A 14,205-nucleotide genomic window follows, 5' to 3' on the forward strand; every position below is an offset into this window, starting at 1 on the left:
ACGCCGACATCGCTGCATGGACAAGGCGAGTGAATGAGATGCAGTCGCATCTAATAAAAATGTTCTGACCACCACCACCACCTACAACTGGGATGCGAGGAAAACGAGTTTACTTACATGTGTGTACAAATTTGTTCTTGTTTACTACTGAGAAAAGTTGTACACTTCATTCAAGTTGTTCACTTAAAGGCCAACTGCACTCAAAATTTCAACGTCTTGAAAACGTTATTTCAGTACAGTCTGCTTAAAAATACTGCACTACACAAAATATGACAGCTGAAATACGCGTATCAGCGGCGCAAACGGCCATAAAGAATTGTATATTTTGAGACTGAAATTGAGAAGAGTGCGGCCATTGCAGCCAGGCTGAAGTGACAGTCCAGCTGGCCCAGCTGGCAAGCGAGCGGCCACACACGGCCGGCCGGCCAGAGGAAACCTACGCACAACACTTCACCCTCGTCACAGACCTAGGAGACGCGCGCCCAGCGGAGCTCGACCGGTTCTCCTGGCTGGCCGTAGGAAAGAGCGTAGGGCCGGCCGCAATGTCACTTCCGCTTCAAGGCTGTGTGCGTGATCTGCCGGCAGGTGCAGTGTCGCCTGCAACGGAGCTCTTTTAAATGTTTATAAATATTAACAACGCATTTTACGGGGCTGCCAGCCATGTCCCAGTTGATTTGGTGGTGCGTACTGTGCGTTGGAAGTAAATTTGGCCGAGGTGAAATTTGAGTGCACTTGGCCTATAAGAAGCAATATTGCCCAATCATGTTCACCACAAGGAGTAGTGCCGAACATTTCATCACATGCAATGCCCCACTGAACAAAGTCCAGTAGTCAAAGGCACTACAACCCGAAGGTCAACCACACCAGCACAAAGCTCCACGCTGCCGGCACTGATGCCAGGTTGCCATGTATCCACAGTTGTGATGCAGACCCACTCTGTCCAGTGCATCTTTCTCACACATTCAAAATCTTCCCAGTGTGCAATGACACTGGTCTCCATGGATTGACAACACAGCGGTTGACAATGCAGGAAAGACAAATTGGGATATTTTATTAGCACCTTTAAATTATACATACAAAACTTTTGTAAATAAGTCACAAAGACTGTAAATAGAACTAAAAAGCTAAATTAAAGAAAGACCAGTGTGGGGTACGCAAAGGAAAGCAGCGTCTTTCTCTTTCAACAGTGTGGTCCCGTAGCACTAACAAACGGTCTTATCATACACGAGAAGAGTTCTGTAGTAACAGAGAGTTGCAGTTTTACCAGCTACACACTAGCAGGCCATTGCCAATTTTATTAACAGCAGGTCATGACAAAAATATTACAAGGTAGTTTCTAAGCTAAGGAATTTACCTAAAGCACAAAGTAAAAAAAGTAGCATGGTCAAAAAAGTAGCAATACGGCAAGTTGGTACGAATCCAAACTTAGCGCAAAAAAAGAACAAAACACGCCAGGCAGGAAAATGACATGAAAAAGCACTTGAAAAAGCTCATCTCTTTCTAGTGTGTTTTGTCCTTTGTTTTGTGGTGTATTCTAATATGTATCATAAAGAGATGTCGGCATTCTAACAGACATTATGTCTGTAAACAAAGGAGGCACTGCGACTATATCACGACGTTATCATGACCAAAACTTATCACGACCAATTTTTTTCGATCTTCCTGGCTGAAACTTATCGAAACTGTCAAGTGGTGGAAGAGGCTGCAAATGCACTGCCCACTGACCATACTGCCCTACTCTCTTGCCTAAAACCATGACTGCAACCGCCGCTAAACACAACAGCATCCATCTGCGTGTTGTGAGATTTTTTTATTCGTCTACGCAATTAATACTACAACCATCACGCTTTTCAGACTTGACAGATACCACCTTAGAGACCAAAAAAATAACAAAAATCTGGAGGCGACAATATTGACCTTTCAGCACTGTCTTGTGTAAAAATCCCAAACAACAGGCTGGTTCAAATTTCTATCTTCCCGAAAGAAAAGAAACAGTTCAAGACTTAGCCCTATAAATATCATGTTCACGCTCATTACTGACTTATGGAACTATTATGGACTTATGGAACTCCTGTAATACCTGTACATCTAAAATAAAATCCTAGCATTCATAAAGTCTTTCTGTTCAGTAAGGTATCATACTTAAATAATGCCCAACTCTTCACAATGAGCACATGCAATGAAGGCTCTAAAGAGGTAAGAATATTAACCTTTTCTCTGTCAATTTATTACTACATCTCCCGTGACCGAATTTTGAAGTGTCCCTAATCACTCTCAAGCTGTATGTGATCCAAATTTTGGCTGATCGTATTCGCCAGTGCTTGAGAGCCGGCGCACAGGACTCTCCGATGCATCAGCTTCAAGGGGCCACCTGAAAACAGAAACAGGAGCAATTACGAGATTCAGCTACGACTGTAAAAATGAATGTTTTCGTTACACTGCAGCTTATTCTATCGAAGGTGAATCGCTAACCGAACAAGTTTTAGCCAGAAATGCAGCCACAGCAGCATCCAGGTACTGTTTTCACTTTGCTTTATGTTCTAGTACAGTGTAACCTGGCTACAACAGATATTCGGATATAACATACTGATTTGCGATGTTCGATACGTATCCCTATCTGTGCCATTGATTAAACTTCTTTTATTGCAGGTTCTGTTGCAACATACATTTTGACATAACAGACTAGTTTGAAAGGCTAGAAAGTCCATTTTTGCACCTCTACAGTGGACTTTCCAGATGCAGACAACCTTTCATTTGATACGTTTGCGGTGTCTGTGTTTCTAATTTACAATGGTGATCAAACAAAAACAATTTGAAACAACTAAAAATAATTGTGAATACGTAGGAGTGAAACTTCCTGCTTGCCAAAAACTAGCACTGTTTTATGTGTGCAGTCATGCACTCGCAGTATGCGTAAGTAGCAGTCAAGTGCTAGGATTTGAAATTTAATAATGTTAGTGCAACAGATCAGATGCCTACATATATGAAAGTTGCCACAGTTGAAACAGAATCATGTAATCCCCCATACAGTGGCTAAATCTCCAAGCTCAGCATCAAGACCTTTACTTGCACTTCTCTTATATTCATGTGGAGACGATGGAAATGCAAGTGTAGGGTAATGAATAGAAAGAGTAGAGCTAATAAAAGTAGGAGTGAATGAAAAGATGGAGAGGGAGCCATACAACAGGAGCACAGCAAATGTGAGAAGACACATGCATGTGATATTGTGGCGCGCTTCGTAGCCCCGCAGAAGGATGAAACAGCCGAAAAACCCAAGTCATCCTGAAGGATTGTCAGCCTTCAATACCAAATTGTTTCAGTTGTAATTGAACATTTGGAAATGACTGGCATACTTTTCTTGTTTGTTTTGTCTTTAACATTTTAAAAGTCAGAACTTTTGTTATAACAGACTTTATGTATGACTCCATCAAAGTCTGTAGTAACAGTATTTGGATTGTTTATGCTTCTTTTACAGCAGATTGAAGTCGTGATCATTATCGTGGTCTGTTGTAATGAGGTTATACTGTTCTATACGAGTTATCACTGCAGTCACGTAAATGCCACTTAAAGCAGGACAAACATTTAACGCATGAAAATACACCACAGATACAAAACTACAGACATCAAGGTTTAACAGCTGCATAAATAAAATTGTGTACTGTATGTCGGCTAACACTAACATACTAACAGGTAACAAGACGATGCAGGTTTTACTCCTTTGCCCCTCCACCAAATTGAAGAAGTCCCACCATTACTGATAGACTCCGCCTCCACTTTCAGAGCTCATCAACACCTATGACTATCCCCAGTATTGGCCATTGCCCGTTTTTGCCCTTGTTTTGCACTGGAAGCAGAAGAGCCCACTGAACCTTATGGGTTCGCTACCTACAGAATTTGTGGAACACTAAGCTGGGTGGTACACCGCTGTGATGAATGAGCAAGACATCTTCACAAAAGAACTGCACTTGTGTGCAGACAAAGCAGGCTCACTGTATTAAGATTTGAAAATATCACATGCCCAAGAACATTCATGCAATCTGGTACGACACTGCTATTCATGAATGAAACCAAAACTGCGAGTCGGTACGATTTTGAGGATAAAAAACCATTAAGCTCACTCAGGTCGCTCTTGTAGCATCCACAACTCTTTAAAACAAGTTAAAATAGTTAAGGCACAAAAAGAAAAGCGCAGCCAGAGATTTGGTGAATTTTACTCTTAACGATCAAATATATTTTTTCTTCCCCATTTAGAACTGCTCTTCTCAAAAAAGTCCTGCATTGTTCTTACTTCTCATGGTTTCCAAATCTTCAATTTCCAACTGCTGTTTCAGCCCATTTACCATTCATGTGCACACACAGTGGGACTAGCAGATGACTGGGAACCTGAATAGCTAGCTGAGTAGACCATAACAGAGCTAAAACATTAATGCTGTTGGTCATTAGGATATGTTTGTGCACTAATTGTTTGTTTTGACTTATGATGTTTTGCCAGCCAATAGCTTAGCTTACCCTGTGTGTCCATGACTACGCCTCCAGCCTCGGTCACAATCAATGCTGCTGCCGCCATGTCCCAAACATGAATGCCGAATTCATAGTAGGCATCTGCCTCCCCAGTGGCCACGAAACACATGTTCATTGCAGCAGAGCCCATACAGCGCATCCTGCAACGTTGCATTGAAAAGCATAAACAGTTAACAAGCATGTCAATGGTTGCCAAATGCATGCAGCTGGTCAGACATAGGTAGCATTTTGGCTGGCGTACCCGCAAATTTTCCCGTCATTTTTTCGCGGGGCTACCATGGTTGCCAGACCAGGACTGCCCTCTGAAGATTAGCTCGCATCATCCGTAAAGGCCGCGGATCTGTCAGCCCGCTCTGGTTACAAACCCCTGCTCACTCGCGCCGTGGGCTCGGGCTCGAGCGTGTTTTTTTTTTTTTTTTTTTTCGCTTCGTCCCCACAGGAGGTACTACAAAACGTATGGGGCCCGTAAAGGCAGTCCGTAAAGGGGAGGGCTCGAGCCCGAGCCCGCGGCGCGAGCGTGCAGGGGTATAACCAGAGAGGGCTGACAGATCCGCGGCCTTTACGGATGATACGAGCTAATCAACAAAGGGCAGTCCTGGTCTGGCAACCCCGGTAGCCCCGCGAAAAAATGGCGGGAAAATTTGCGGGTACGCTAGCCGAAATGCTACCGACAAGGTTGCTGTTGTCAACCCTCCCTCAGGCACGGAAAGGGACACTGAATCGTGCCCTTGACTAGAGACTCGACACGCTTTTATGCTACTTGCAGGCTTTTTTCAAGCTTCACCTTGCGTTCCTGGATTTGTGGCAAAACAATCACTACTGTCAGTGGACACTAACTTGGCTTCCTGGATCAGATCCCTTGCTTACTACTTTTAAAGTCCTGAGCTACGAAATATACACGTTCACAAACATAAAAATTCATTTTGAACACTTATAAGAATAAATACTGCCAATTTGTAAGTTTATCAGGTTTTAATCCAAGCAACCCCCAGAGGCTTTAATTTAAGCAATCCATATTGAACATTTGGGGCAATAGGGAAGTGTGATGGGAGGGATAGCTTAATTAAGGCATGGAACGAAGAGAGGCCAGCAAGGCTACTTTTCAGAAGCCTTGGGTCCACCGCCAGGAGTCTCCCGCAATTAGCAAGTGAAAACAGAATTGGTTCTGGTGAAGCCAAGCACGGAGCAGAATATAAGCACATCACATGGCAATGCACTTTCTAAAGGAATGCCTCGCACTGCTGTGCCTCTAGCCCAAAGACCAAGCATGTGGAACACAAGTGCTCACTGTAGCCGACGGGGAGGAGACAACAGCCCCTTAAAGAGCTATAAGACAACGAAAAGCATAATGACAAGTGGCAATGCCACAACTTATTTTCCAGTCAACGAGTAGCTACATCACAAATATTGACATCAAATATTCAAAGCTTGAGTGATTAGTTATTTTGTTTGAACATCTACAGCACTACAAAAGCATTATTGCAGGGTGTTACGAGTTAAAATATATACAAGAAAAATTCATGAGCATAAGGCCTCTGGAAAGAATTCTTTGGTGTACTGAAGTCTGCTCCCGAGCTTTGAAGGTGATATCAAGGAGTTTACTGATATTTTGTATTTGCATCTCTTCCTTTGCATTCATTTCTTCATCTTTGGCGAGGATTACATCGACAGGCTCCTTTACTGCTACATCGTGTTTGTGCCTCTTGCTTCACTTTCATTTCTACGTCTTTTGGCCCAGATTGATTTAAAAAGCACACTGTTAACACCTGCCATGGTTTTCCCAGGATTGGAGTTCTGCACAGCCCCTATTCTACTCACGTGCCGCCATGTTCATGTGTCATCTGGCACGAACTATTCTTAACCTTTGTTCCATAGCTGTAAACTAGAGGAGACAGCACGGTGGTAACACGCTCAGCGACTACTCTGGAGACCCAGGTTCAAATCCCACCTAAACTCAATCGTGTTTCTTATTTACTTTTTAAAGTGGCGGCAGTTTCCTGTACTGAATAATAACGGTGAAGGTTTTTAACAGAATAGAGCACTTCGGGCTTTCACCTTAAAAAAATATGTGCATACGATTGCGAACATATCTCCCTGTTTGCAGCTAGAAATGAGAAGTGCTACCATAGCTCTGATTTTCGTCAGAATACTCCAGACCGTGAAAGGCGCGAAATAAATGGGGGAGAACTTCCGGATTCGTTTATTTCTAAGCATGGAAAAAATGCTCCGGTCACCAAACACAAAGTAGACTACAAAAAGTCCACCATTTCGTAAGCATAAGAACTGTTGCAATGAATATGGCACAACCATTGCCATTGCCATAATTCCAAGGCCAAACAGAGCAGTAGTGAACAGAACCAGCTGTAGAAGCGGCCCCCGCATCTTACTGCATTTCAGTGGCAGCACAGCAAAAGGAGGGCGAGACTAACACCTTGAAAGGCTGCCGCACGACCATATGATGTTGCGATTCCTCCATACTTGCTATCACTTTTATAATTTGCACGTTAATACCAAAACAGCAGTACAGCTCAACAAGCTGCTGCACAGTTCAGATACTACATATACTTGTCTAAGAGTTGCACTACCTTTTTTTTTTCATTTGGGTGGGCTTAGCTGTTACACAAATGAATGCGACTGGGGTGTCAGGCAGTTTTGTACCAGAAAAAAAAAACACGTCTGTTCGGGGTCACGGCTGCATTTATGCCATGGACATCACTGTTTTGACTTTAACATTTCAAAGATCCCTAACACACCCCTACAGAAATGAGGGATAAAGGTTCGACTGCAAGGAAGCCAATTATGTTTTCACACGGGGCACAGGAAGTCAGTGCATGGCATTATTCTAACCCATCTTCCCACTTCCAAGTGGAACAGGTGGGTTTGCTATATGCAAGAGCTAATTGCCACAGTAGTTGGCGGCCTATACAGCTCTGTGGCATCATGTGTGCGATCTTCGTGCCAATCGGTGGCCACAAAACCCTTGCAGGTATTAACAAGTGTACCTGCTTTGCCCCCACTCAAGAGAAAGAGCAGTTAAGCCAATGCTGTGGAGAATTCCTCCTTCTTTCTGGTAGGACTGGTGCTTCAGGACAGCCCTTGACTGCACTATTATTTTTCTTTCCGAATTTTCAGCCACTGTGTTGAGGTTTCCAGCCTTACATGGCTGTTTTACACAAGGTAAGGCAAGGGTCTTGTGTGGGTGCTCTTAAAAAGCAGGTAGGTTTACATGCAAGCAAGTCTGCCACTGTTTTATCAGATTCAGATGCCAATAAAGCCTCCTTTCTATTTCTGTTATGGGCATGTACCTATGAGTTTCATTTTTGAGGTTTCGGACTTATGTGAGCATATTTAACATTCGTTTCATCATTAAAAACTGAACTCTACGAAGTGCTTAGCTCTTGTCACAGTCCAGTAAGAAACAAAAATGCTTGTGAGCAAGCAAGTCACACACACAAAAATAACAAGCATTGTTACTGCAGCTCCAGTCAATCATACCCTTGTGCTTTGTGGCCAACCTTGCGCATGTTGCGAAAGACAAACTCCATATGGTCAGGATCTCTGCTGCTTCCTACTTCAGTAACAACCAGGGCCTTGGAAATTTCTAAAGAAAAAGAAGGATGTTAGCAAAGCTTTCCACAAATACTATTTGGCTTATAGAGAGCCAGGCATTTAGAAACCAAGTTATTTTCAAGTACAAGTTTGTGAATCCCGTGTAGTTCATTGGGGCATCCCTAGAAAGCACCATGCCCTCACTTTTTCAGTCAAGCCCTTCCCACTTGTCCTTTTAAGTGCAGAGCACTTTATGGGCTCGCCTTGTCGTCCTAGCTCGCTGCGACTGCCGGAATCAGGTGGCGCAGCGAGATAACGGACCCAAGTAGAGCCTTCTGCACCTTTCCCTCCTTCTTGCATAGTACACTCACACCTATGGCTCCCACCGCTGTATCGCATCCAGGTCTGCCGTACCAAAATAATGCAGCAGCGACACTAACTCTACTGAACCTTTACGCAAGGTGGCATGCATTAATGTAGGATATAATTGCGAAAGTTAATATGTTGGAAATCTTTCACCCAGATAACTCAAGCGCAAGTAAAAATCTTTAGGCACAGAGCAATACAATAGGTGAAACAGCCCACTGCCGCGGGTGTGGGCGAGCAACCAGGTAATGTCACAACGGAAACCGATGCGGACTACAAAGCTTCAAAGAACGAAGATGAGGGTAGCAACACCTGATAGATGAAATGATAGTGCCCACAATTCATTCTGGGGCTGTGCAGCGAAATGCCAATCATGGTGGCCACGCAGTTTCTTTTCCCACGACAGACGTCCCTCGCTTAATTTAGGCCAAACGCTTGTAACGTTGTCTGGCCACCCTAGGGTACGCCATTTCCCCTCCTGTCTTGCTCTTACTCCGTGCCTTTAGGCCATATAAAAATGCACTTATTGATTCTGCTGCTCCACATCGTCAATATTGTTCATTTAAATGGAAACATTAAAAAAAAAAGCTATCATCTCCCCTCATGGGCGTCCGGAAGGGGGGGCAAGGGGGGGGCAACTGCCCCCCCCCTGGAGATTCGGATATTTTTATGCACTACAAAAAACTGCACAGCAAAGGAGAGAATGACACCGACGTTCTCTCCTTTGTCTCGTCCTTTAGCGCAAAGTTTTTTTAATTATTTACGTGAACCAACTAGCGCAACAATCCACGCTACTCCAATGATTAGCACACTCAGGTCTTGCGTATCTGTATGTAACGCCCTTCAGGACTGCGGTCAACATTACACTTCAGACGCTGACTAACATTGCCGGTCATGTGACGGCAGTGAAACAGACTGCCTGTGCTGGCTATTGAAGATAGCGAACAATTCTGAAAGGTATGACGTTTTTTTGTTTTGTTTTTTCTGAACTCTAGATTTATGCAGTCTTAGCGCAAGAACTTCAGTTTTCGGACAAATTTGCAGCTATATATAGCAAAAAATATTCACCGCTACACTTAGTAGGGAGAGGAAACATCTTCCCGTGCCATCCCATCACCGTGTACACCCTTTCCTTCGAAATTTCGAAATGTCGGCACCACCCAAGCCCCGAAACAAAACTCATAAATCAGCTCTTTAAAAGCTTGTACGCCTGTACGCCATTGAAAGTCAGAGAGGCCAGTAGTATCTTTAGTGTGTGATCCATTTCAACCGACTTCATCACACATGTCATCTCACAATTTGCCCAGAAAAACCCGAGGCGCCTGCAGCTGCTATTCAAGGAAGATTGATTGATTGATAGTAGGGTTTAACGCGCCGACGCAACGCAGGCGATGAGGCGCGCCGTAGTGGAGGGCTCCGGATTAATTTTGACCACCTGGGGATCTTTAACGTGCGCCGAAATCTCGTACACACGGGCGTTTTTGCTTTTCGCCTCCATCAGAAAAGCGGCCGCCGCGGCCGGGAATCGAACCCGCGACCTCGTGCTCAGCAGCGCAACGCCTTAGCCACTGAGCCACCGCGGCGGGTTCAAGGAAGATTGACGGAGTCCAGTTGTATATATGTGAACGTATTGTTCTGTGTGCTGGTGATCACTTGGCGTGAGTCGAGAACCCTCACGCAGCGAGACTGACCACTCTTCTTTACAAAGACACAGTAACTTTTCGCATTTTCTTTATTAACTTTATTTCTTTGTTCGGTAATAAAATCCAATGTATATTTCCCAAGTCTGGTTCTAATTCGCTGTTCGTAATTTTTGTAACCACAAATAGCGCCTTCTTGGTGCTATCCAACCATACCGCCCTACCCCCCCCTCGCTAATGGATGCCCCCCCTGGCAAAAAGTTCTGCGGACGCCCTCGTCTCCCCTATTGTTTTGTTTAGATCCGTGCTAGTAAAAAACAAGTGATGCCAGGGAGATTAAAAATTTCCATTCCTGATTTTATTAATGGACCGCTGCAGGGTGTAATGTAATTAAATCTGATGCTGAACATTCGTAACATGTGAGCCTCACCAGTTTGCCCAGAAGCTTTGAGCTTGCTGCCATTGCAGAATGAGCCCTTTCCTCGGACTGCCGTGTACATCTTGTCCAAAATTGGATTGTACACAATACCAAGTGCAATCTGCAGAGATTTTAAGGCAAAGAAAGAAAATAAGCCACACACAGCAATTAGAACTGCAAGCTTATCAGGTATCCGGCATTCACTATGGGCGAATAGTGCATGCAAAGAATACAGAGATATACCATGCCAAGCTTCTCTGTACCTTAAGGGGCTTGTAATCTATGTGTGATGTTTTTAAAGCAGACATACATGGGATCAATCAGTTAACTATATTTCAGAAAACAAACCTCAAATCCAAGCCCAGAAAGTAACAGAAATGCGTACTGGCCTGCAGATTTCTCTCCCAGGAGTAAAGACATTAATGTTCAGAACCTCACCTCCCTTTCTCTTTAAAAACCAGACCTTATTTACTTTTTAACCACAAAATAAGATGTATGCCTGGATATACTGTGAAAAATATGTCCAAATGTACAGGCACCACACAGTACCTACCCCCACACCAACTTTCTTCTGATTCACCTTCACTGGTGGCGCAATAGCTCGAGGCAAAAGCACGGTAAGCTGTTTATGAGTTAGGCTGCTGCCAAAGTTGCTTGTGAATGCCACTACGCCGCATCTATCTGTGACCTGACCAATTCCTTCAGGAGAAGTATTAAACCAGAATTTTTTGTATGTGTTCTAATTGTGAATTTTCACAAGTGTTTGTGCAAACATTTGTAGTGCTTACCCCCCCCCCCCCCCCCCCCGTCTCAAACCTTCCAAACCCAAACAGTTGTTTTGGTTTGGAATCAGAAAAGAAAAAAAAGCGGAGTAACATCTCACCTCTTTTTTAACGGCCAGCGCAACCGATACAGCTACAGCCGGAAACCTGGATGCAAAGACATGCAGCACGTGCGCTTTGTTATAAACTTGTCACTCATTAGTGAAGTCAATCTTTTTTTAAGGGCCACTAAACATAGTGGACTTTTTACATGACACTGCGTCATTAATATGAACGCACTGCCATTATTACTACAACAGCGTTGTACAATGGGCGACATACCCGTGCACGAAGTTCGTGGTCCCATCAATGGGGTCAATAATCCACGTCGGATCATCCGTAAGTTCGCTTTTGATGCCCGCAGCCACCGATTCTTCTCCGATGAACCTTGAGAAGCAAGTAAAACAGTGAGCACGGCAGAGGAGGCACACTGATCCCGAAACACGGGAGCTTCGAGCGGGACCGAAGCGGTTTCTCTTACTTGTGGTTCGGATACTTCTCTCGGAGCCCACCGATGAGCAGCTGCTCAACTTGCTTATCATACTGCGTGACTAAATCAGTGAACTCAGACTTCGTTTCGATCTGTTTTCCTTCGCCGATTGCCTTTAGAACAACCTGTCATAAAATTGTGCACTGTGTTACGAGGGAGCATACGACATGTCAATCGTAATGAGATTACGCATGCAAAGACACCACAGGATTTACCGTTCCGGCTGCCTTGACGAGTACCAGGGCATCGGAAAAGAATCCTTCAATGTCTCGCTCGGTGACCATAACTATAGTTTCCAGTAGAGCGCAGCAATCATAAAACAACGAGTGACACAGGCAATGCAGGAGCAGCTTCACTGCCGGCACCGACACTTTACGGGCACTTCCTTTGCTACCGTCACAGAACAGGGAGGATCTACCGTTGCTACGATCGTGCCGTTGGCCGTCGTCTGTTCGTTTTTCTGGTTTTTCTTCCCTTCATGTTTTCTTTTTCCTGTCGAATGGTGGCTTGCTGATGACAATGGCTTTACAGCGGTGACACCAACTTGTTGCTAAGCGTTTCGTATCAGGTTGAAACAGCAATTATTCTCCTTATTTTGCAAAATAAATAACTGAAAAATGGGAAAAAAACAAAGCACGTCGGCTTAGGGACTCGCGCCGCTGTCGTCTGCTACACTCCGCCTGTGAGCGGCAGCAATGCCTGCTCTAAAAGCCGCCCGCTTTGATGTCTTAGTGCATGAAAAGCGTTTTTGTAGTAATTCAGTCATTTTTTCAGCTTCTGACACATCTGAGTAATTTTAAGCTGTGCCCCGCACAAGTTTGCAACACACGAGGAGAGAGAGAACTTCCTTCAGAGCATCGGTCAGAAGATCGTGTGTAACTCGTCCTTTCTAGTTCATTCGCGAGGTTCAGCGCTCAGAGCTCCTCTACAAGTATTCAAAATGCGTAGGCTTCCCTACAGTATTGTTGAGGTGCTCTTATTCTAATGCTACGTACCAAGCTGCGGACCCCTACACGCGCATCGCACAGCTAGGAAATAAAGCGGCTGTCTCCTATTTTGTATGTTGACTTGCATCAGATGAATGTTTTTTTTTTTTTTTTTTGTGCCCAACGCATTATTTTTCTGTACCGCCACAAACGTTTTATTGGTAGGTTTGGAGATGTTTGGGAGGCTCACAAAGATCTTCAGGCTGTATGGCACACATTGCCTTCTTCACAAATTGGCTTTCGTTATGACTGGGTGCAAGAAGGTGCATATATCCGCAGCGTGCGTTGTTTATTCACGTGCAAATTCAACGGAAAGGTTTGCGCTACGCCACCGCGATCGCGCCCCAAACAACGTTGTCCAGAGTACTCGAAGGTAGCATTAGTGCTTCGAATTTCTATCGTAACCAAGATGACGAACTGACTCTTGTTACGAATGAGCCCACCGCTGGGCTTTGTTTCAATACTCCTCGGCTGTGCGGCGAAGCCTCCACTACGTGCGCCTTTCAAGCAGGCCCCCTTTGTCGGTAACTCACGCTTGCAGCAAGCTCCGACGTGCCTGGATCTCTGGCGCCCATCTATCGGCGACGCGATTCAAACCGACATTGGCAGACGAGGCACGCTTCAACTTTCCCTAAGGATGCAGAAGCCCCGCGTCCGCTGCGGAGACCTCCGGCTCTCACCCCTCTCTCGGACTAAGCGTGCGCCGCTACTAGCGACTGCTCACGAACTTTGGAAAGAGTGTTAATTGTGTGTGTCTGTGTCGTTCGTGTCGGGTGCACAATCTAGAGGGAACGCTTGTTTCGACCGTTAGCGCTTTGGGTATAAATAAGACCCCTCCAAGCGCTGTAGATCATTCCTGTTTGAGCAGTGAATCAATGCTGTCACTCTGCTCGAGTCCTGTACTGTAACCTCGCCCATCGGGGCATTGTTCTTTAGCTTCGGCACATCTCCCGCTATGAAGTAAACAAGTTACATTTTGCCTACGGCTTCTGGACTTCTTCACGGCTGCAACATTGGCTGGCCGCTCGCTTCAAACCACGCTACCACACGTATGTCGGAGGCGATGGAGCTCGGCTCGGGTCGGCCTTCCCGTACGCAACAACGGGTTGTCAGCGGTGGGATGACAACGTCCCAACTCTCAACCCGAACAATTAAAACATGATTATGGTGTTTAAGGCTTGATATACTCGCTAACGAACGAAATTAATAGTATACGTGCATATATTACAAGAATCGAAACCGACGAATTTTTCCAAGCAGCTCTTTATTGTTTTCCAACCCTTCTGGGAGTAAAGAACAAATCCTTGTCTACTCGGGATGGCGTTGTATGAATTGAAGAAAATTAATCTCTTGTCCTGGACTGAGGACCCGGCCCACTAATCAGCTTGATTTTACTCTTAAATAAAGTTTTCTC

At 44.8% G+C, this 14,205-nt stretch overlaps 1 protein-coding gene across 1 annotated transcript; it reads right to left on the minus strand.

The window, feature by feature from the left end:
* Nucleotides 1-1,018: 1,018 nt before the first annotated feature.
* On the minus strand, nucleotides 1,019-12,310 carry LOC144155264 (inositol monophosphatase 1). Its single transcript, XM_077686593.1, has 8 exons — nucleotides 12,021-12,310; nucleotides 11,797-11,930; nucleotides 11,598-11,702; nucleotides 11,378-11,423; nucleotides 10,507-10,615; nucleotides 8,017-8,122; nucleotides 4,510-4,661; nucleotides 1,019-2,371 (listed from the first exon to the last, which is right to left on the minus strand). Exons 1-8 carry the CDS (start codon nucleotides 12,087-12,089, stop codon nucleotides 2,265-2,267), a joined length of 828 nt encoding a protein of 275 aa, XP_077542719.1. The 5' UTR covers nucleotides 12,090-12,310; the 3' UTR covers nucleotides 1,019-2,264.
* Nucleotides 12,311-14,205: the final 1,895 nt, after the last annotated feature.

Source organism: Haemaphysalis longicornis, unplaced genomic scaffold (assembly GCF_048455015.1).
Source record: "Haemaphysalis longicornis isolate Haplotype H1 unplaced genomic scaffold, Haemaphysalis longicornis Haplotype H1 scaffold_1, whole genome shotgun sequence".
Classification (NCBI taxonomy): domain Eukaryota; kingdom Metazoa; phylum Arthropoda; class Arachnida; order Ixodida; family Ixodidae; genus Haemaphysalis; species Haemaphysalis longicornis.

Coding starts and splice junctions, on each gene's coding strand:
- LOC144155264 (XM_077686593.1), bottom strand. CDS start 12,089: ATGGTCACCGAGCGAGACATTGAAGGATTCTTTTCCGATGCCCTGGTA. Junction 11,931..12,020: donor TCGTCAAGGCAGCCGGAACG/GTAAATCCTGTG, acceptor ATTTTATGACAG/GTTGTTCTAAAGGCAATCGG. Junction 11,703..11,796: donor GAGAAGTATCCGAACCACAA/GTAAGAGAAACC, acceptor TTGCTTCTCAAG/GTTCATCGGAGAAGAATCGG.